This window comes from Muntiacus reevesi, chromosome 7 (assembly GCF_963930625.1).
Source record: "Muntiacus reevesi chromosome 7, mMunRee1.1, whole genome shotgun sequence".
In the NCBI taxonomy this organism is placed as follows: domain Eukaryota; kingdom Metazoa; phylum Chordata; class Mammalia; order Artiodactyla; family Cervidae; genus Muntiacus; species Muntiacus reevesi.
This window is the reverse complement of record NC_089255.1, coordinates 56,643,794-56,666,433: the sequence shown is the minus strand read 5'-3', so window position 1 is coordinate 56,666,433 and position 22,640 is coordinate 56,643,794. Positions and strand designations below refer to the sequence as shown.

Sequence of the window (22,640 nt, the reverse complement as noted above, 5' to 3'; positions counted from 1 at the left end):
AACAGATGGCCAATGGGAATTTGCCGTATTATTCAGGGAACTCAATGAGGCTCTCTGACAACCCAGGGGATGGGGTAGGAAGTGGGAGGGAGATTCAAGAGGGAGGGGACACATGTATACCTAGGCTGATTCATGTTGATGTATGACAGAAATCAACACAATATTGTAAAGCAATTATCCTTCAATTTAAAATAAATTATTTTTTAAAATACAGTTCTTTGAAAAAGTTCAATTAAACTTATAAACCTCTAGAAGTATACACAGAAAGGAAGAAGACACAAGTTACAAATATCAAGAATAAAAGAAAGAATATCAGTACTAACCTTGCAAACATTAAAAAGATAAGATACTATAAACAACTCTACACACATAAATCTAACAGTGAAACAGAAGAAAAAGACTAATTCCTCCAAAACGAGAAACTACAAAAACACAGCCAAGATGAATTAATTACCTTAATAATTCTTTAACTGTTAAAGAACTTACAGAATGATACCAATTCTACGTGATCCCTGATAGAAAACAGAAAAGGAAGAAACACTTACAAACTCATTTTACAAAACCAGCATTACAATGATACCGAAACTAAACAAAAACAATATGAGGGGAAAAGACAATGGGTCAAGAATGAACATAGATGCAAAAAGTCAACAGAATATTAGCAAATCAAATCCAGTCCTATGTAATAAAGATAATACATACCATAACCAAGTGGGATTTATATCAGCAATACAAGGTTAATTCAATTTGGAAAATATCACAATAACATCACACTAACAGCTTAACGAAAACATCACATGACCATATCGATGAAAAAAAAATTGACGATATTCAAGATGTCTTTGTGATAAAAACTTTCAGCAAAAAAGGAACATTTTTTTCAATCCTATAATGCACATACAAAAAACAAAATCTAGGACTAGCCAGTGCAATAAGTACAACAGAGCAAATTAGATATTACTTAAGATAGGATTAGCAAATGGATTTAGAAAATACCAATTAGTTGATTTCTGAAAACAATGAAAATACAGTAGAGATAGTTTTAGACATAGAGTCAAAAGTCTAATATATGTTTAATATATTAGTCTCATGAGGGCAATGGGACAGAGACAATATTCAATGAGTTATTAGCTGAAAAATTTGCAGATTTGATGAAACACATCAACTCATAGGTTCAAAAATCTCAAAAGTCCCAAAGAAGATTTAAAAAAAAAAAAAGGCACACTTAGACACAACACAGTTAAACTCCAGAAAGACAAGAAAAATCTTAGAAGCAGTTAGAGGGGGAAAAAAGCAAAAATAAAACTTCCAAAGGAGCAACAGGCTGGCAGCTAACTTCTCAACACAAGCAGTGGAGGCCAGAAGACAATGGAGTGACATCTTCAAGATGCTAAAAAGAAAATATTGCCATCCTCAACCTAGCAGAAACGTCTTTCAAGAAAGAAACACAAAACCTAAAGTCAGTAGTAGAAGGGAGGAAATAATAAAAATCAGAGAGGAAATAAATAAAATAGAGATTTAAAAAATAGAAAAGTCAATAATACCAAGATCTGATTTTCTGAAAAGATAAAAATAGACCTCTGGCCAGGCTTACCATGAAGGAAAGAGAGAGGAGCCAAATAAACAAAATAAAAAATGAAAGAGGAGAAACAGCAACCAAAATCACAGAAATACAAAATACCGTAAGAAAATATTATTAACAGCTAAATGCCAAAAAAAAAAAAAATGTACAACCAAGAAGAAATGGACAAGTTTCTAGAAACACATAGCCTGCCAAAACTGAATCAAGAAGAAACATAATTTGAATCCTCCCAGACTTCAGACAATACTATAAAGCTACAGTAATCAAACATTGTGGTATTGGCACAGAAACAGCCATATACATCAATGAAACAAAACAGCCCAGAAATAAACTGACACACCTACCATCAATTAATCATCAACAAAGGAGGCAAGAATACACAATGGAGAAGAGTCTCTTCAGCAAACATAAAAACATTTTTGTAGATTATACCACATTAAATATTATTACAAGATAAATAGCTATAATTCCCTGTGCTTTACAATATATCCCTGTTGCTTACCTATTCTATTGGGTTGCCCAAAAAGTTCATTTAGGTTATGGAACAACCCAAACAACTTTTTGGGTAACCCAATATATACAGTACTCTGTATTTCTTAATCCCGTTTTCCTCATTTGCCTCCCCCCTTACCTCTCCCCTTTTATTTTCTCTGAGTCTGCCTCTGTTTTCACTTTTGCATATCATTCCTTTATATTATTTTTTAGATTCCACATGTAAACATCATGAAGTATTTGTCTTTACCTGACTCACCTGACTAAACATGGGGCTTCCCAGGTGGCTCAGTGGTAAAGAATCCACCTGCCAAGCAGGAGACATGGGTTCCATCTCTGGGTCAGGAAAAATCCCCTAGAGAAGGAAATGGCAACCCACTCCAGTATTCTTGCCTGGGAGATTCTGTAGACAAAGGAGACTGGCAGGCTACAGCCCAGGGTGTCACAAAAGAGTGGAACACAGCTAGCAACTAAACATCAACAACCGTAAGCACAGTATTCATAGGTTCATCCACACTGCTGCAGAGGGTGGAATTTCATTCTTTTTTATGGCTGAGTACTATTTTATTGTGTATGTATTATGTGTATATATAAATACAAACACAAATACCCCACGTCTTCTTCATCCATTTGTCTACTGATGGACATTTAGGTTGCTTCCATATCCCAGCTATAATATAAACATCAGGATGACTGTGTCTTTTCAATTTAGTGTTTTCATTTTTTCTGGATATATACTCAGGCATGGAACTATATGATAGTTTTAGTTTTCTGAGGAACTTCCAGACTGTTTTCCATAATAGCCACACCACCATTACATTTCTACCAAGTGTACAAGGGTTTTTTTTCCTACATTCTCTCCAACATTCATTATTTGCAGACTTTTTGATGACAGCCATTCTGATAGGTGTGAGATGATACGTCACTGCTGTTCTAATTTGCAGTTCTCTGATGGAAAAAAAAATGCTCAGCATTGATAATTATGTGCCTGTTAGCCTTCTTTGGAAGGTATGTCTTCTTTGGGAAAAACAAAAAAACATCTACTCAGGTCTTCTGCTCATTTTTTTATTGGGTTGTTTGTTTTTTGATTTTTTTTTAACCTATATATTTTGGACATTAATCCTTTGTCAGTCACATCATTTGCAAATATTTTCCATTACACAGGATGTCTTTTCCCTTTGTTAATGATTTTCTTTGCTATGCAACAGCTTTTAAGTTTAATTAGATTCCATCTGCTTACTAGTTCCAGTCTTAAACCTACCACAGGTTTTGCTGTGTGGCTTTGACTAAATTCTTTAATTATGAGATTCAAAATTCCTATACCAGATCTAAATTGTAAAACGCTTCATTTCATATACCACTTTAACATACAAGATGAATATTAATCCTTTCATTTCAAAAAAAAATTGTTTCTATATATCAACCACATACAACTGGCCCTATTAAATATTGCCAGAAAGAAGAGCTACTGTTCAACTACTTTAGCAATTTTACTAGTTTACAGCTAATAACAATACACACCAACAGTACACAACAGTGCATTTTTAATAGCTGGTTTGCCTTGGAGGGTATGCACAATGCTTAAGCACTCAAATATTTTTTCAAAGACAACCAGGAAGTTAGGCTAAATAAATTCTACTGGGAAAAGGGAAACTCTCCTTTCCACTTTCTATATTTCATCATTGTTTGTACTGTTGTGTTTTTAATACTAGATACCATATTAATAATAGTAAAACAAAAAATCGAGTTCTTAATGACTTTTGTTTGCTTTTGGTTTTAATGGCCAAACTGGGCTTTTGATTATATTAAATTTTTTCAGCATAAAATGATAGCCATGTTTAAATGTTCCAAGAATGTATTTATTAGCACATTCTTTTTTCGGCAGTGCCCCAAGGCCTTCCCCCACCAGGTGAAAGCATGGAGTCCTAACCACTGGACCGCCAGGAAATTCTCAACATTCTTAAAATTACTTTCTGAAAAAAATCTTGTTTCTAATCAGGAATACTGCTTTGGCTGAGTTCAGTGTACCACCACGTGGGGCAACCACCTCAATCAAGTCTTTGTTAGACTCCTCAATTTTCAATTTCAGGCCCCACCCCACCTCAGCTATTTTTTTTAAAACCTGTAACTTAAAATACAGAATCCCTAACAGTCCAGGTACTAGGCTAATCTCTAATTTTTTAGGTATTAAGAGTCTTTTAAAAACACAACTGTGAAAATTTTAGAACTGCTTAATGGGCACAAAAATCTGTCAAGTCCTCTTAATACATTAATATGCATCCTTAGATTAAACCAGGAGCTTCCCAGGTGTCTCAGGGGTAAAAAATCTGCCTGCCAATGCAGGAGATGCAAGAGATGCGCGTTTGAGTCCTGGGTTGGGAAGATCCCCTAGAGTAGGGGATGGCAACCCACTCCACTATTCTTGCCTAAAAAATCCCCCAGACAGAGGACCCTGGCAGGCTACAGTCCATAGTATCACAAAGAGTCAGACACGACTGAGCACATACACACACGCACACAAATTAAACCAGACCAATAAAGCTTTATACCTGGATTGTATTCTCTGAGCTTTCCATGCCCCCATCCTATAACTCATTTATATAAATACGGCCTCGTTGCCATTGACCTATATCAAAAGTATCAAAAAATAATCTTATAAAAGTGGTTATGTTAACTTAAGAATGCTTCGTATTATACTAAGGTGTCCTTTTTCATCTATTAATTTATTGGGTGCTTTTTTATACCCAACAAGTTTTTGTTCTAGGTGCTTAAAGAAATAGCAATAAAGGGCATTGAAGGCACTTGGGTCTTTTCTCTGGGGAAAAAAAAAAGTCATCTGAAAATTTGAACAAGAAACCAACAAGATCTGATTCATACAGTAATAGGATCATTCCAACTATTATGTTGAAAATAAACTGAAGAAGGATAAGACTAAAGGCAGACAAGGCAGGGAGACCCATTAAGAATCTCTTGCCATAATTCTGGAAAAAGATGATGGTGTCCTGGACCAGGGTGGGAGCAGCACAGGGGATAAGTGGGCAGATTCTGGATGCATTTTGAAGAAGAGCCAACAGAAATTGCCAACATTAGGTCTGGGGTGGAAATGAGAGAAAAGATTGCAAGAGAACTGAGCGAGGAAAAAAGATAAGGCAGTCATTTACTGATTTAGAGAAGGCTGACAGAGGAGAATATTGTCAGATAGCTATTACATTCAAGAGGGAGATGTCAAAGAAACAGCTGGTTACAGCAATCTGGAGTCAGGCTGAGAAGTACCTAGGGAAGTAAAAGAGAACCAGGAGAGGAAAATGAAGAAACCATTTCAAAGAAGAATAAAAAGCCATTTTATAGGACAGCCAAAGAAAAACTGTGAAAGCAATACCCTTGAGTAGGTAAGAGGAGATGGGACCTAGGATATTAACTAGGGTTTCCCATAACGGCAGCAGCATTGACAATTTAGGCTAATTCTTCATTGTGGGGGGAGCTGTCATGCACATCATAGGATATTGATCAGGATCACTGGCATCTTGCCACGAGATGCTAGTCTTTCCCCCACAACCTATCAACAACCCATCTCTAGATACTGCCAAATGCTTTACATGGGGTAAAATCACTTCCAATTTAAGATCATCAGTACCAATAGAGGAATTGGCCTTTCCTGGAAACACTGACAATTTATCCATATAAAAGATGCTATGGTTAGAGTACATGATAATTTGAAAATCTCCTTCTGATTAGATCCTCCTGAGTAGAGACATAGTCAAGGCCAGAGAAAACATGAGGAGGCTGCTGGCATATCACAAAACCAAAGTCATTACTCCTAGAAAAATATCAGCCTTATTATTGAACTGCAGCTACCATATAAGCTATCTGTGTCTCTGAATTCAGACTGAGCCAAAACTTTTTTTTGGGGGGGTGTCTCTCTATGCCCCCTTGAATAATGCCCAAATAGTTGCAGGTTTCCTAGGTTTCTTCTAAAACCACAGAAGAAAACATGACTTAATATGAATTATTATTCCTGAAAGGGTCCAATTTTTAGAGGAATATCCCTAAAGGAACACATATCCAATGATAATCTAAGAGGATGTCACATATGCCTTTCAAATCACCACACCAAATTATCACATACCATGTTTAAATGAGTCTGGTTCTATCCAGTGACCCCTTTATACTGAGTGACTTCTCCATTAGAAAGATGTAAACTAACCATATTTTTTTGTGTTTAGGATGGAGGGAAAGAAGAGCATTAAAGGAGTCCTTAGCAATCATAACATGAGAAAGATTGAGAATAAAAGCGCAGTCAATTGGTTTCCCGTGTTATATATCAAGTGCCAGGGTTATGTGAGCTATAGTCACACCACCTGTGTAGCCTGCACCTGCTTCCTTAATAACACGTCCTAATACATTATGAATTAGCGTTCCAGAGCAAAGATACAATGAAAAAAGACTCAAAAAGATTGAAAACCCTGAAACTTCTCATAATATTAAAATATTTGGTTTCCAAACTTGTTTAAAAAGTAAGCCACAAGTTAGAAAACCCTTACTCAACCTGAATTACAGATATTCTCTATTAGCATCGCCTTTTAAACACTGTTTTGCATTCTATCATAGAAGGAAATTAAATTGGTCAGGCAGGCATGACTTGTTTTTCCACTGTGCCTTTGAGGTTGTAACCCAACATCCTATACTCTTTTTGATGATTAAATACTGAGACTGATTTGTTCTGTCTCAAGATCCAAGTTTAAAAAGATATTAAATTTTTGTATTGAAGTATTTACATATTTACAATGTTATGTTAGTTTCAAATGTACAGCAACATGACTCAGGTATACACATGTATGCATTCCTTTTCAGATTCTTTTCCCTTGTAGGTTATTGTAAGATGTTGAGTATAGTTCCCTGTATTATACAGTAGGCCCTTGCAGTTTCCCTATTTTATATATAATAGTGTGTATATGTTAACCCAAACTCCTCATTTTTCTCCCCCACCCCCACTATCCCTTTTGATAACCATGTTTGTTTTTTATATGAATCTCTTCCTGTTTTGTAAATAAGTTCATTTATAGCATCTTTTAAGATAATTTCTAAAGTCATCTTTTAAATACCCAAAAAGCTAAGAACAGAAAGTAAAGGAGTAAATCTATCTAGTGGGATAGAGACCCTGAAAACCATCACACTGGCCCCATCTCCCACTCCACACTGCACTCTGACAGTACCATGGACCAGATAGTGAGGACAAAATCATCAACAAGAGCCTCCTTCTCAACTGTGAGCCCAAAGAAGATCCACTACTTCACAAAGGCTCTGTATGGCTTCATCTCTGAGCCAGAATGGAGGTCCAGGTTCCCTGACTGTGAAGTGTGACCAACAGTCTCGTACATACATACAAGTGGACGAGCAGTGTACACAGACTCCAGACCCACAATCTCACCACAATTACTTTATGTTTCTGGTTCCATTTTCTCTTTGCCCCTTGGCAATCTCTAGAGAGGTCCATATAATACCACCCAAGGCCTGAATACTTAAAAGAGAACCTAATTTAAGAACCTCATTCTACAGATGATAAACCTAAAAAAGTTTCAGTGATTTAACCAAGGGTCCTATGAGTAGTTGGTCTCTCACCTCCCATTTCTGGGGAGGCACTAATTGGGGCTGTATCAGAGTTTCAGGGTAGCTGCTAAGAGTCTTCTCTAAAAGGCAAGCTAACAATCTACAGGGGACATAAGTAAAAACTTATAGCACCTCCTATTCACCTAAAGGCTAACAATGAATACAACGCTACAAACTCTAAAAAGAAGTATCCATTTAAACACACAAGAAGCTACTCTCCCAGAATAAATGGATCAATTTCTCTTGGAAAACAAGTCCACTCTAAATTCTTGACTTCTGTCTTTCCCTTTATTCTCAGCATAGGTAAAGTCCTTAATACCTGTTGATAACCAGAAAGCAGTTTTTCTGTCCAACTCCCCAGTTCCCCCAACCAAAAGTGATCTCTTTTTCCTCTGAATTCCCACAAGAATTTAATACCTCACAATACCACAAAGCTGGGCTGCTGTGCTGAATTTTATGTCATAATTCCCCTAGAAGATTACCAGGTTCTTACACTTTTTAATAAACTCCCTGAAATCGGGACTATGTTCTGTTTTTTTAAATCTCCACAGAGCCACACACATCCACGTGCTCAACAAGTATCTGTTAAATGTATAAACAAGCTGATTATTTTCAAAGTTTGGTGTTGCTATAATTCTAGGACTAGAATACTATTATGCTACAATAGAATTGAAATATATCTAAATGTCAAAAGAAAAGATCATATAATATTACCTTCTAACTTTTAAATAAAGGTTTTTTTCATTCACTTCATCACTAGGAAAAAAAACAATAATAAAAGTCAAGAACATCAGGAAATACATTTTCCTAAAAAAGCTATAGGTAAAGGACTTCCCTGGTGGTCCAGTGGTTAAGAATCTGCCTGCCAATGCACAGCACATGGGTTCAACCCCTGACCCAGGAAAATCGCAAATGCTGCAGGGCAACTAAGCCCAAGTGCCACATCGACTGAGCCCATGCACCTAGAACCCATGAGCCTCAACTACTGGAGCCCTCACACTCTAGAAAAGAAGCCCATGCTCACCACAACTAGAGAAAGCATGCAGGCAACAACAAAGACCCAGAGCAGCAAAGAAATTTAAAAAGCCACAGGTAACATTTGCAAATCCTATTTCTCAAAATTCTAACTGAATTTGCTATTAATAAAGAAGCCTTGTTTTGTTTTTTTAAGTCCTGTGTTTGTTTTCTAACCACTTTTGTGAAAGAACAAGTCACCCAATAATGCATCCTTTGGGCTTCCCAGGTGGTTCAGTGGTAAAGAATCCTCCTGCCAAAGCAGGAGACACGGGTTCAATCCCTGGGTTGGGAAAGATCTCCTTGAGGAGGAAATGGCAACCCACTCCAGAATTCTTGCCTGGGAAATCCCAGGGGCAAAGGAGCCTGGCAGGCTACAGTCCATGGTGTTGCAAGAGAGACAGACACAACTGAGCAACTAAACAGGTACATCTTTTATATTGTACCGCTCCTTGACTTTGCTGCTCTGGGTCTTTGCTGCTGCCCGCATGCTTCTCTAGTTGTTGTGAGTACGGGCTCAGTAGTTGTGGCACACGGACTTAGTTACACGCAGCATGTGGAATCTTTCTGGGCCAGGGATTGAACTCATGTCCCGTGCACTGCATTCGTTGTTCTTACCATCCAGAAACACCTAATACCGCTGTCTTTCTAAGTATCAATCTTCCAAGAAATCTTTTCTTATCTTCCCAACTACATGTGATAGCTTTCATCTGCCTTCTATTGTAATTACGTACATCATTTTTATCTCTGCCAATACAAGTTTCCTGAGGCTAGAAATTGCTAATTTTTGTTAATATTTTTCAGTGTGTTGAATTCATATCAGAATAGAGTAAATAACATCAACACCCCCTATATGTCTGAAAATATAGACTATACCTCTTAAGTGAAAAAATATTTTGATATTAATAATCATCATGTACCATCATTATTTTAATTAATATTCTAATGCTTCAGTTCAGTAACTCAGTCGTGTCCGACTCTTTGCAATCCCATGGACTGCAGCACACCAGGCCTCCCTGTCCACCACCAACTCCTGGAGTTTGCTCAAACTCATGTCCATTGAGTTGGTGATGCCATCCAACCATCTCATTCTCTGTCGTCCCCTTCTCCTCCTGCCTTCAATCTTTCCCAGCATCAGGGCTTTTCCAGTGAGTCAGCTCTTCGCATCAGGTGGCCAAAGTACTGAAGTTTCAGCTTCAACATCAGTCCTTCCAGTGAATTATTCAGGACTGATTTCCTTTAGGAGTGACTGACTGGATCTCCTTGCAGTCCAAGAGTCTTCTACAACACCATGCTTCAAAAGCATCAATTCTTCAGTGCTCAGCTTTCTTTATAGTCCAACTCTCACATCCATATATGACTACTGGAAAAACCATAGCCTTGACTAGACTTACAGAAAAGTAAAATTAAAAAACTAAAGACTATTTTCAGAGAGTAATAGGCATCATAAATAAGGAGAAATTTACACCATCTGCTGCATTAAGCCTTAAACATCCACCTATCTACCTATCTATAAAAAGGAAGTTGGAAATGTCTTGATAGCATAATAAAAGTACAACAAAGCTCATACATGGTAGAAGATTAACCCTGAACTATCTGAGACCTGACTTATTGCAAGATAACAATATTTCCAGAACTCAGAAATTATATGGAAAAGAAAAGAACGATTTAAAGATGGCATTTATGTAAGTGTACTTATAAAATTACAATGGAATGTTTTTAAAAACTGTCAAAACACAAGTGAAAGGCATCACAGCCCACAAGCCAGCACTAAACGTACCCTCATCACTGGGACCGTCCACTACAAACTGCACCACCATGTCAACAGGGCAGAGATCATGCCCTGACAACACAGCCACCACACACAGCGCAACATATATAGATACTGCTTTTCAATTACAAAGTCATGAACACATCAAAATTCTTTTACAACTCTTTTTCAAAAACTTTGTGTGTAGACTGATATAATTGATCTGCCCAATTTTGAAAAGGTCCTCAGATTACTCCCGGCTAGCTCCAAGACAGTCTTTCCTTCTACACTAGCCACATCTAAGCCTTCCACATAAACACACCCTTCAGAGCAAGCACTCTGACAGGAAAGAAACATATTACAGAAAAAAAAGCCCACCAGATGAGAAGTCACAAGACTTCCATTACAGCCCTGGCTGGTCCCCTTTTTAGTCACTTGACTCAGAACTAAAGCTGTTTTATCTGATTCCTGTACAAATCAAATGGCATACTAACATAAAGGAGGTTTGTTTTTTTTTTTTTAATTTCATTTTTTAATTTTTTTAATTTCATTTTTCCCTGTACTAGCACTGGCATTGAAATAACTGGTAGCTGATTCCTGAGTACTTGAAAACAGCTTGTTCTCATTTTTTTCAAGCAACTCTGTTCTTCACAGAGCCCAAAAGGTCATTTCTAGTTCAAGGCAAAATTATAGCTGGATCAGTGCATTCAAAACCAAGATATTAAAATGAGATGGTGTACAACAAGCGTGTAAATTCCAAAAGACCAGTGTCACAGGCAGCCATCCTAAACCAGGTAAATTGTGAGTCATTATTTGGGAAAACAAAAAGGATTCTCTTGTTGCAACATAAAAATGTAGGCTGGAGTAAGAAGATTAGTATGTCTGTAGCAGAGGGGCCAAGATAAAGAGTACACACTCAAATATAAAGTGAAAGACGGCAGAAGAATATCTGACAAGTTTAAACTTCACAATACAGCTATCAGGAACAACTAAGTATTACTGAGCCGGGAATAACAGGGTAAAACGGTATCTGAAGATTATTATACCAGCAGTTGTGTGGAGGATGAACTGAAGTGATCAGAGATGTCAGGAAAGCCAGTTTTGAAATCCTTAATATTAAGTAATACAAATAAGGTTCTACAATAAGCTAAGGACATGAAAGGGGGGTAAATCTGATAGTCACTGCAGAGAGTCAGCTAGACTTGGGAACAGACTAATGAAGAAGGAAGAAAAAGATTTGAAAATGATTTCCAAGGACCTGGCCATGGGCGGCCTACAGTATAACCACACCTGCACAGCATTAACTGGCTTTTCCTGACTGCACCTGAACCTGTTTAGCCCTATATACCAGCCTCACAATAAGACACCGCTCTACTCTAGATAGAAGCTAAAAACCACCACCACCATAATAGTATAGAGATACCCCATAAGCCAAGATTCCAGATTGGTTTCTTAATGCAGAAAACCTGCTCTTCTAATCCCAGGGAACTTCCTCTCCAGCTACAAAACTAGGGGAGAAGGAAATATATTCTACATCCCCCAAACTGTCTACACACTTAAAGCCCAAGTTCAACACCATATGGATCTTTTAGGTAACCAGTACACAACACACAGATGACAACATTGACAGGGATAGGCATAACAATATAGTCAAGCAAATTATATTTTCTAATGGTTCATTCTAAACTGGTACAAAGCCAAGTTGATTACATTTACAATTAAAGTGCCCAAAAAGCAATATTATGGGGTTATCTCTAAAGCATCACAATGATAGATAATTTCTGCTCCAGAATGCACTGTGCTACATAATGATTCTGCAGTTTTGCAGGAGCTCCTCTTATTTCTGCAGCTTTAAAAACATGCTTCTGGAAAGCAGACAAAGTGTTTACCTTGTCTTAAAAGCACACCATTATACAATTTCCAATTTTACCAAACAGAATGGTTATTAATAACGATGTGTATTTAGTCGAGGTCTCATCGTCTACATTTAGTTCTGAAGAGGACGAATTTAATACAAAAAACTCGTATTAATCCATGGGAGTCTCTCTACTGGTCAAATAAGCTCCAGGGCTTGGTTTGAATTGGCTATACTAACAACATCCCATTCTCAAAGGGACTAATTCAGCCATGCTCCTTGAGAAACATGTCTGTTTCACCCAGATTTTTAAGAGGTTCTAAAACATTACTGTTTACATACACTTTAACCTCACAAACAAAAACAGTCATAAAATTTGCACATTGCCTTATTTTATAAACAAACCAGACTACCTGGCAAACGGATTAAAATATTATCTAGGGAGGTTACCAAACCGTGATCTGGTGATAAATAACAGCTCTCCAGGCCTCTGTCACTCTAATTATTCCATTCTAGATTTATCGGGGGCAGTGAATGAATTTTTCCATTTTCGTGTGGGAATTAAGATACTGCATATCAGGAGGCAGAGGGTCGGGCTTAAAGCCACCGGCTCCAGCGGCTCCTCACTGCCCTAACACCGCGGGCAGGGGGAGCCAGGTGCAGCATCGCCTCCACGCGCCGAGACAGACCGAGTCTCTGCGCCTCCAACAGCAGGTGCGAAACGGACGCTCTGGGCTTTCAGTGGTTTCAGCTTCCTCCACCGCAGCCCCGGGGGCCATCCTAGGCGAGGAACCTTCTAGTCGAGTCACCCCCAGGGGCCGGCTTGCTGAGGACGGACAGTACGGTGGATTCCTAAACCTTCCCCCAGATGGGTAATTTCCTTCAGCAGTCGCAGGACTCTCAGTCCCACGGCCCGCCCCCCCTAAGCTGGGGTGCAAAGAGGACGCGGGCGGAGCCCCCCAACGCTTCGCAGCCTACCGAGGAGGCGTGGGCTCGGGACAAGGTGTTTCGGCCCCCGCGTCGAGCCCGCGGCCTCTTCCCCTCAGACTGCCGGACTACCGCTCACCGTGAAAGGGACATCCTCGACGCTGCCCACGGAGTAGCAGTTGTCTCCAGGGTTGACAGCTCCGGTGAGGACCTGATGCAGATGCATCTCCGGAGACCCGGCTGGTGAGGCGAACGCGCGAGGAGCGCAAAGAGCCCTGCTCCCGGCCCTCCTCCGGCCGCGAGAGAGCTTCCCGCTCCGCCTCTCTCGGGACCCACCCCGCTGCGGCTCTAGCTTAAGGCCTCGCCCCCCCTTCGTCTCCCTCCAACGTCGTCCCGGCCATAGGAGCTCCTCGGCCGCCGCCGCCTCCGCCGTCCGGATCGCCGCTCGGCTGCGGAAATGCCCGGATGCTCCCACCGCCCGCTGCACCGGCGCACAAATGCGGGAGGAGAGCAAGTGTGCGGGAGGGGGAGGGGTAACGGGTGGGGGAGAACGCGAGCCGGGCGCGTGCTGGAAGAGACGCTCCGCCGGAGGAAGGTGGGCGGCGCGCGCGTCCACCCTCTGGGCAGCGCCGGACGAGGGGAAGAGTAAATCCCTCCTCCCCCTGCTAAGCCCTCAGCAGGGTCCTTCTCCTCACGCACTGCTTGTGCGCGTGCGCGCGCAGAGGTTTCCAGGGCAATAGCGCGCGCCTCGCGGACCCCTGTCCCGGGATTGCGCGCGCAGACGTGCGGGAGTTCCCTTGGAGCCTCCGGGTTGCGGCCGCCCGGGTGGCCGCAGGGCGGGGCGGAGGCCGCTCCTGGCCAAGGCCCAATCCCTCTCGCAGACGCACCGCTGGTGTGTGTTTCATTCTCTGAGTCTTTAATCCATTACCAAGCACACTTGCATGATGGTCAATGCAGGTGACCTCGGGAGGACACCCGTCACCAGGAAATTCCACCTCTGTAAATCTAAATCCCTTCGTGCTTTTTAAAAGTACAGTGCATTAGATATTTTATTTGATGTAAACAGTAAAAGTATCTTGCAACTGGGTAGAGAAGCCCGTCTAACAGCAAATTATTTTTGTTCCCCCTTTTCGTCACGAGTTTGTTCTAGACCATCGAAAGGGGCCCCCTGGAATGAGGGACTCCTCTAGACTTTTTTCATGCGTGATGTCATGGATTCCCTGATTTTTCTAGACTGTCCGTCACAAGGTTTTCAGCCTATGCTGTGTGTGTGATTTAAGTCACTGAGGCAAGGAGATAAAAGGGACCAAGATACAACTATAAAACCAAGCAGAATGCCAAAAGTGTTAGGATTGAGACACAAAAGTCTATGCACCACAGAAGAAGAAGAGGATGGGTGTTAGGAAGATGCTGACATAAACGCTGCCTTCAAATAGAGAAAATAACCTGAGCTAAGGCTTAGAAGTGTAAAGTGACAGGATGTGCCAATGTAAGAAGACATAAGAGATGAAGTTTTGATCCCTGGGTGGGGAAGATCCCCTGGAGGAGGAAACGGCAACCACTCCAGTATTTTTGCCAGAAGAATCCCATGGACAGAGGAGCCGGTGGGCTACAGTCCATAGGGCTGGAAAGAGTCAGAAAGGACTGAAGCGACCTAGCAGCCGGCAGGTTAGAGGAACAAAGATTAGGTTAATGTGTAAGTCTGAAGATACATAGGGTGGGGAAAAGGAATGGTAGTTAACATGAGATGGATACCTTCAAGAAGTTGTTAGCTTGTGGCCAGCCTGAACATGTGGAGTCCTGAATGTTCCACTAAAAAGTTTAGATTTTAGATTTCAATCTGCCTGCAGTGTGTGGCTGGGCGGGGGGAATGTGTGCATGCTCAGTCGAGTCTTACTCTGCGACCACGGACTGTAACCCACCAGACTCCTCTGTCCATGGGATTTACTCGGAAAGAATACTGGAGTGGGTTGTCATTTCCTCCTTCAGAGGATCTTCCCCACCCAGAAATGAACCTTGTCTCCTACAGTGGCAGGCGAATTACTACTGAATCACCTGGGAATCTCGTGGGGTGGGGATGGGGGTGTCCATCAAATGCTTCAAATGCAGAAATGTATACACCTCTGCTTCTTTAGGAAGGTGACTTTGTTATCACTGTGAGCATAATTAGAAGTTTGGGGAAGACTGCAGGCAAAAACCTGGCCAGAATTGGTAATCTGTTTAGTGAAATGAGTCAACAGATAATTCCCAGTGACCTAAGGCCTTTTTATTTTCATTTTCATTTAATGACATAACTGTTCCCCCAGTCATCCAAACTAGAAACTTCAAGCTAATTTCACTCCCATTCTCTCTCTTGTATATATCCAAGGATCACTTTTCCCGGTCCCTAATTCATGCCCTTCATCTTCCCTGCTGCCCTTTACCTCATCATTTCTCAAGTAATTACTCTAAAAGCCTCCTAACTGGTTTGACTGCCTTTCATTTCCGTGCTCTTCAATCCATGCACAGCTCTACAGCCTGAGAAACCTTTTTAAAGGAAAAATCCCTCTGCTTAAAATCTCTACTTTCTACAACTTCTGCCTAATCTTCCTATTTTATCTCAGGCTGTTCCCTCACACCCACTATGCTCCAGCCCCACAGAGCTATTTGCTGTGTGGGCATACGGAGTTCTCTTAAGCTCCTGGGTTCATGCTCTTTACTTTCTCCTTCCCCTTGTTGATCTGACAAACCAGAACTTAAAAGTCGGTTACTCAAAACCTTTCTTGTCTGTTTCGAAACACCTTGAGGCTTCTTCCTTTTGAAACACACATATCACACACCGATCTCAGTCTTGGTTTGTGTCTGTTTCTTCTACTAGAGTTGTAGATACTCCAAGTCAGGATCAGTATCTTATTTTCTCTATGTTCTTGATGCCTGAGTCATAGTACTCTATTTGTGCTGAAATACAAGATTTTAAAGAGAATAAGATAATCCAATTTTTCCTGAAAAATTTATGGGGTAAAAAAGCACCTGTCAGGGGCTTTCCTGGTGGCCCAGTGGTTGAGAATCTACCTGCCAGTGCAAGGGACGCAGGTTCAATCCCTGCTCCAGGAAGATCCCACATGCCTCAGAGCCGCTAAACCCCTGTGCCACAACTACTGAGCCAGAGCTTTAGAGACTGCTCCACAACAAGAGAAGCCCCTGCCATGAGAAGCCCGTGCACCACGATGAGAGCGTAGCGCCTGCTCTCTGCAACTAGAGAAAGCCCCTGCTCAGCAACAAAGACCCAACACAGCCAAATATCAATCAATCAACCAGTCTTTGAAGTGAAAAAAAATAATAAAATGCTTAAATACAAAGATCAGTCATGCCTACTATAACTCTAGATTAAGTATTAATAGTGATTGAAAAAAAAGTATTTGTCAGTATACATGGGATTTCCCTGATAGCTCAGTTGGTAAAGTATCCACCTGCAATGCAGGAGACCCAAGTTCAATTCCTGGGTCAGGACGTATCACTGTTGAAGGGTTAGGCTACCCACTCCAGTATTTTTGGGCTTTCCTTGTGGCTCAGATGGTAAAAAAAAAAAAAAAAAAAAAAAACCTGCCTGCAATGAGGGAGACCTGGGTTCTATCCCTAGGTTGTTAAGATCCCCTAGAAAAGGGACAGGCTGCCCACTCCAGTATTCTGGCCTGGAGAATTCCATGGACTGTATAGTTCGTGGGGTCGCAAAGACTGGGACACAATTGAGTGACTTTCACTTCACTTCAGTATACATGTATTTATTTGTGTGAGTGTAAAAGTGTTTAAATGATTTTCAGTGGTTTTGTGGAAGTGTAACATACCCGTGTTAATAAAGTATACCATGTACAGTATGTTGGGTTCCAGGAAATCACAGGTTCTGTATGTTTAACCATATATTACTAACCATGAATAAGTGTTGTCTTTGTTGTTTAGTCTCTAAATCATGTCCAACTATTGCAGCCCCATGGACTGTGGCCCACCAGGCTCCTCTGTCCATGGGATTTCCCAGGCAAGAATACTGGAATGGGTTGTCATTTCCTTCTCCAGGGGATCTTCCTGACCCAGGGATCACATCCGCATTTCCTGAATTGCAGACAGATTCTTTACCGCTGAGCCATTAGGGAAGCCCATGAAATAAGCCATTTTTTTTTTAAAAAAGGAAAATATCACAGACAACAAAACGTTCACACAAAAAATGAAGCCCCGTACTATGCATGACATACTATAAAGGTAAATACTGGTGCTACATCTTGGTACTAGCAACTAAAAAGCATGCCACAGTATCAAATACACTTGGGATAATTCCTATATATACAGTATGTAGTAGTAAGAATTGGTATAAGGCAAGCAGTTAAATACAGTAAATTTAAATAAATTCCTTTGCAAGAAGGTTTAATATGTGTAGACAAACATTTCCATAAAAGCTGGAGCAAAATATACAGCAGATTAATAGGTTTGAAGAAATCCCAACATTATGTTCATACATAAGGCAAATATTTTACTAAACAGTAACACATGTTGAATAACAGGGAAAATGAATATGTGTTATAGAAGCTAGTGTTTTAGTGAATAATAGCTATATATTAAGAAATGAAGAGTTTCTAAGTGTCATAAGGATTTTTAATCTTCACCCTCAAAACTTAAACAATTCCAAAGCTTGAAAACCATTGCTGCTACTGGATTTTAGATGAATCTCTTAATCTTCAACTTTCACTGCATTAAACACTGAGTCAAGGAGTTCCCTGGCAGTCCAGGGGTTAGAACTTATGGCTTTCACTGCCAAGGCCCAGGTTCAGTCCCTGGTCAGAGAACTAAGATCCCAGAAGTTGTGCAGTGTGGCCAAAAAAAAAAAAAGAGTCAAAACCATTATCAAACAAAAACTTGTACTCGGCTTGTCAAGAGCAATTTTAATTTCACAGTATTTAAACCATTTCACTATTGGCTCTCGTTTTACAACATCCCATGAAGTTTTGGCCCAATCACACAGTTGTGAGATTGGCGACCTCTTCCTTGTTCGTTTTGGTATCAACTGAAAATCTGAAGCCTGCCTCCACCTATTCCACTCTTCCTTCACAAATCCTTTAAATGACTTCATGATAGCAAAGCAACATCTTAAAGTTGGAACTGGTTAGTTAAGTCTCCTGGAATCACAGCCAAGCCTTTTGTTGTCCAATCTGATCAATCAAAACTCATTCTAGACTAATATGGCAAGTTTCCATAGTAGCTCACCCACCAGGTCAGCTTTACTACATTTTAACTGTCTACAGTCATTTCTTCCTAGATCATCAAACTTTTGCATGGACCTGAAAATAAAGTGGGGATTCTTATTCTGATCTGGTAATGACTTTAAAAAAAAAAATGAAAAAAAGTATCAGTTTTGTAACATTAACAAAATATTTCAATACAACTGTTAAGTTATGGCTTCTCATGTCCACAAGTTTTGGGTTTTTTTTTTTTTATTAAAGTATAATTGACATATTAGTTTCAGGTACACAACATAAGGATTTGATACTTATACATATTGTAACGTGATCACCACAATAAGTCTAGTTAATATCCATGACTTCACATAGTTACAAAAATTCTTTTTCTTTTGATGAGAACTTTTAAGACCTCTTCCCTTAGCAACTTCAAATATGCAATATAGTATTATTAACTATAGTCACTATGCAGTACATTGCATTTCCATGATTATATATTTCATAACTAAAAGTCTATAAGTTTAATAATAAAAACATTGTACCTTTAGGGTTTAATGGAACATTGGCTGTCTGAGGTACACAGTTTCCCAGCAGTAATCACATATTTGTGCACTAGCTACCCATTACTGTGTAACTAATTACCCCAAAACTTACTGGCTAAAATCAACAATAAACACACAGTTTCTGTGCCTCAAGAATTCATATGACCAAGCAATCCACTCCTGGGCATACACACCAAGGAAACCAGATCTGAAAGAGACACGTGTACCCCAATGTTCATCGCAGCACTGTTTATAAGAGCCAGGACAGGGAAGCAACCTAGATGCCCATCAACAGACGAATGGATAAGAAAGCTATGGTATATATACACAATGAAATATTACTCAGCCATTAAAAAGAATACATTTGAATCAGTTCTAATGAGATGGATGAAACTGGAGTCCATTATACAGAGTGAAGTAAGCCAGAAAGATAAACACCAATACAGTATACTAACGCATATATATGGAATTTAAAAAGATGGAAACGATAAACCTATATGCAAGACAGAAAAGAGACACAGATATATAGAACAGACTTTTGGACTCTGTGGGAGAAGGTGAGGGTGGGATGATCTGAGAGAATAGCATTGAAACATGTATATTATCAAGTGTGAAACAGATCACCTGCCCAGGTGGGATGCATGAGACAAGTGCTCAGGGCTGGTGCACTGGGAAGACCCAAAGGGAAGGGATGGGGAAGGAGGTGGGAGGGGGAATCAGGATGGGGAACACATGTAAATCCATGGCTGATTCATGTCAATGTATGGCAAAAACCACTACAATATTGTAAAGTAATTAGCCCTCCAACTAATAAAGGAAAAAAAATTTTTTTAATAAATAAATAAATAAAATGATATATACCAAAAATAAAAAAAAGAATTCATTAGTGGCTTAGTTGGGAGGTTCTCATTCTTGGAGTGTCTCCAAATGTCAGCTAGATAATAAAAGAAGCTAGACACAAAAGGCCATACATTGCATGATTCATTTTGATTACGTTTTCTGAAAAGGCAAATCTATAGACATAGAAAAAAGATTCGTGGTTGCCTGAGGCTGGTGGTGGAATGGGAAGTAACTGCTAATGGGCATGGGGTTTCTTTGCGTGTGACAAAAATATCCTAAAAATAGACTGTGGTCATGGTTGCACAACTCTGTAAATTTACTAGACATCATTGAATTGTATACTTAAAATGAGTAGATTTTATTATAAATAAACTATAGCCTCATAAAGCTATCCTAATAAAGAAGTGTCAGCCAGGGCTACAGTCATCTGAAGGCTTGACTGAGACTGAAGGACCCTCTTCCAGGGCAGCACACTCCGAAGGCTGGCCATCTGACCCTGGTGGCTCTGTGGTTGGGGGGCGGGGAGCTTCAGTTCCTGCCTATGTGGTTCTCGCCATAGCACTGTCCGCTCCATAGCAGCTGGCTTCCCCAAGAGCCAGTGATCCGAAAGAGACCAAGGTGGAAACTGCAATGTCTTTTATAACCCGACCTCAGAAGTCACACACCATCACTTCCACCATATTTTATTAGAAACACAGGCGAGCCAAGATTTGGTATGGGAGAATATTTTCCGAAACAGTGAATACCAGGAAATGAGAATCACTGGGTGCCACCTTGGGGGCTGACTACCATGCCATGGAACTCAAGGATTTTCTCTTCAAACATTAGGGGGCTTCATTTTTGTCATTCTTATTCTTACCTACAGAGGTAACTGGAATTTCTACTTGTAAACCTAGAGTGTTATAATGCTGATCTTTAATATGTCTGCTATCAGTTCCTTTTGTTGTTGTTGCTGAACTGGGTCTTTATCGCTGCACAAGGGGTTTTCTCTAGTTGCAGTGCAAGGGCTTCTCATTGCAGTGGCTTCTCTTGTTGCGGAGCACAGAGCACACAGGCTTAGTTGCTCAGTGGCATGTGGAATCTTCCTGGACCAGGGATTGAACCCATGTCCCCTGCATTGGCAGGCAGATTCTCAACCACTGAACCACCAGAGAAGTCCTATTATCAGTTCTTTATTGGTGAACTATCCATATGTTTTAAATATTGAATTTGCCAAGTGAGTCCAATTTGTTTGAGGGGTCTGATACCCATATTTTTAAATGTCTACTCTAGTTGCGGAGACCTTACAGTTTTCTTACAGATGTCTCACACTTTAAGATGCTATTTTCTTTGGTGGATAGCAATGCAAGCCCTGACTCCCCATTACAGATGCTATGAACTATAGCCTTCCAGGCTTCTCTGTCTATGGGATTCTCCAAGCAAGAAAACTGGTGTGGGTTGCCAAGCCCTTCTCCAGGTGATCTTTCCAACCCAGGGATGGAACTCACGACTCACATCTCCTGTATTAGCAGTCAGGTTCTTTACCACTAATGCCACCTGGGAAGCCCAGGCAGCATCAAATTATTGTCTTCTCAGAATATTAGTTATGTACTCATACCTTATGCCTTCAGTGTTTTATCTCTAATATGGGTGCCTTGAACACAGTGCATGTGTGCTAAGTCGCTTCAGTCATGTCCAACTCTTTGCGACACTATGGACTATAGCCCAGCAGGCTCTCCATGGGACTCCATGGGACTCTCCAGGCAAGAATACTGGAGTGGGTTGCCATGCCCTCCTTCCAGGGGATTTTCCGACCCAGGGATCAAACCTGAGCCCCTTGCGTCTCCTGCACTGGCAGGTGAGTTCTTTACCCCTCATTAAACACAGGGCAATTTTTAAACACTTTTTTGAAGGGTAGGGATAAATCTCATAAGCAGCTGAATAAGGTAAGTTTTGATCTACTTGGATTCTTTTGTTGCTAGGATCTGAGAAGACACATCATCTTAGAGGAATTATAGTAAATGGTTCATTTCTTTGCAAAAACTGTTTGATTCTATTGTGAATAATAAAATGCTCTATAAACAAAACTTATTTCCTTAAGTATCAATGTTTCATAAACTCATTTAAGTGAGAGCTTACAGAGAAACTAATATTTTTGGTTTTAGTTTTTGTGATTTAAATAATTGCTATGTAAAGTACACCAGACATGACATGAACTGACGCCTGCTTATCTTTCTAGTTTCATTTTTTGATACTCTGAACTCTAAGTATATGTTGCAATCACACTAACAGTTTAGTGATTCCTTTGATTTTTCTAGCCTCTGGAAACTGGCTACCTCCCCCACCTAGAAACTCCCTCACCAGTCACCATCGCCTCCGCCACACCCTTTGCCTGACTAGTTTCTATTCTCCCTTCTGAGCTGTTGTTTAATCACTAAGTCATGTCTGACTCTTTGTGACCCCATGGACTGCAGCATACCAGGCTTCCCTGTCCTTCTGTATCTCCTGAAGTTTGCTCTAGTTCATCTCTGCAGAGCTGTGCCCAGAGTGAATTGGATCCCTACCTGTCATGCACTCCGACAGGTAATCCCTTCTGTTATCTGTCCAGAGGGCAGGGCCTGTGTCTTGATGACAAAATGGCTGAGTGCCTTCTCCATTATTTGTTCTCTCCTCACTAGAATCCCACATTTTACCTGGAAAATAGATGCCCACATCTCTCAGCCCGGTGCCTTGCTATTTGGTCATGTGGCAAAGTTCTGACAAATAGGATATTAACTGAAGACACAAACTATCACATTTTGCACTCATTTCACAGGCTATCAAAGTAATGCTCAAAATCCTTCCAGCT

The 22,640-nt window shown here is 40.4% G+C and overlaps 1 protein-coding gene across 2 annotated transcripts in view; it reads right to left on the bottom strand.

The window, feature by feature from the left end:
• The window catches only part of DMXL2 (Dmx like 2), a 159,934-nt gene extending 146,342 nt beyond the window's left edge, over window positions 1-13,592 (bottom strand). For both annotated transcript variants that reach the window (XM_065941922.1, XM_065941923.1), the window contains exon 1: window positions 13,367-13,592. In XM_065941922.1, the coding sequence (XP_065797994.1) occupies window positions 13,367-13,453 (87 nt within the window). In that variant the 5' untranslated portion in view covers window positions 13,454-13,592. The remainder of the gene's footprint in view (window positions 1-13,366) is intronic.
• Window positions 13,593-22,640: the final 9,048 nt, after the last annotated feature.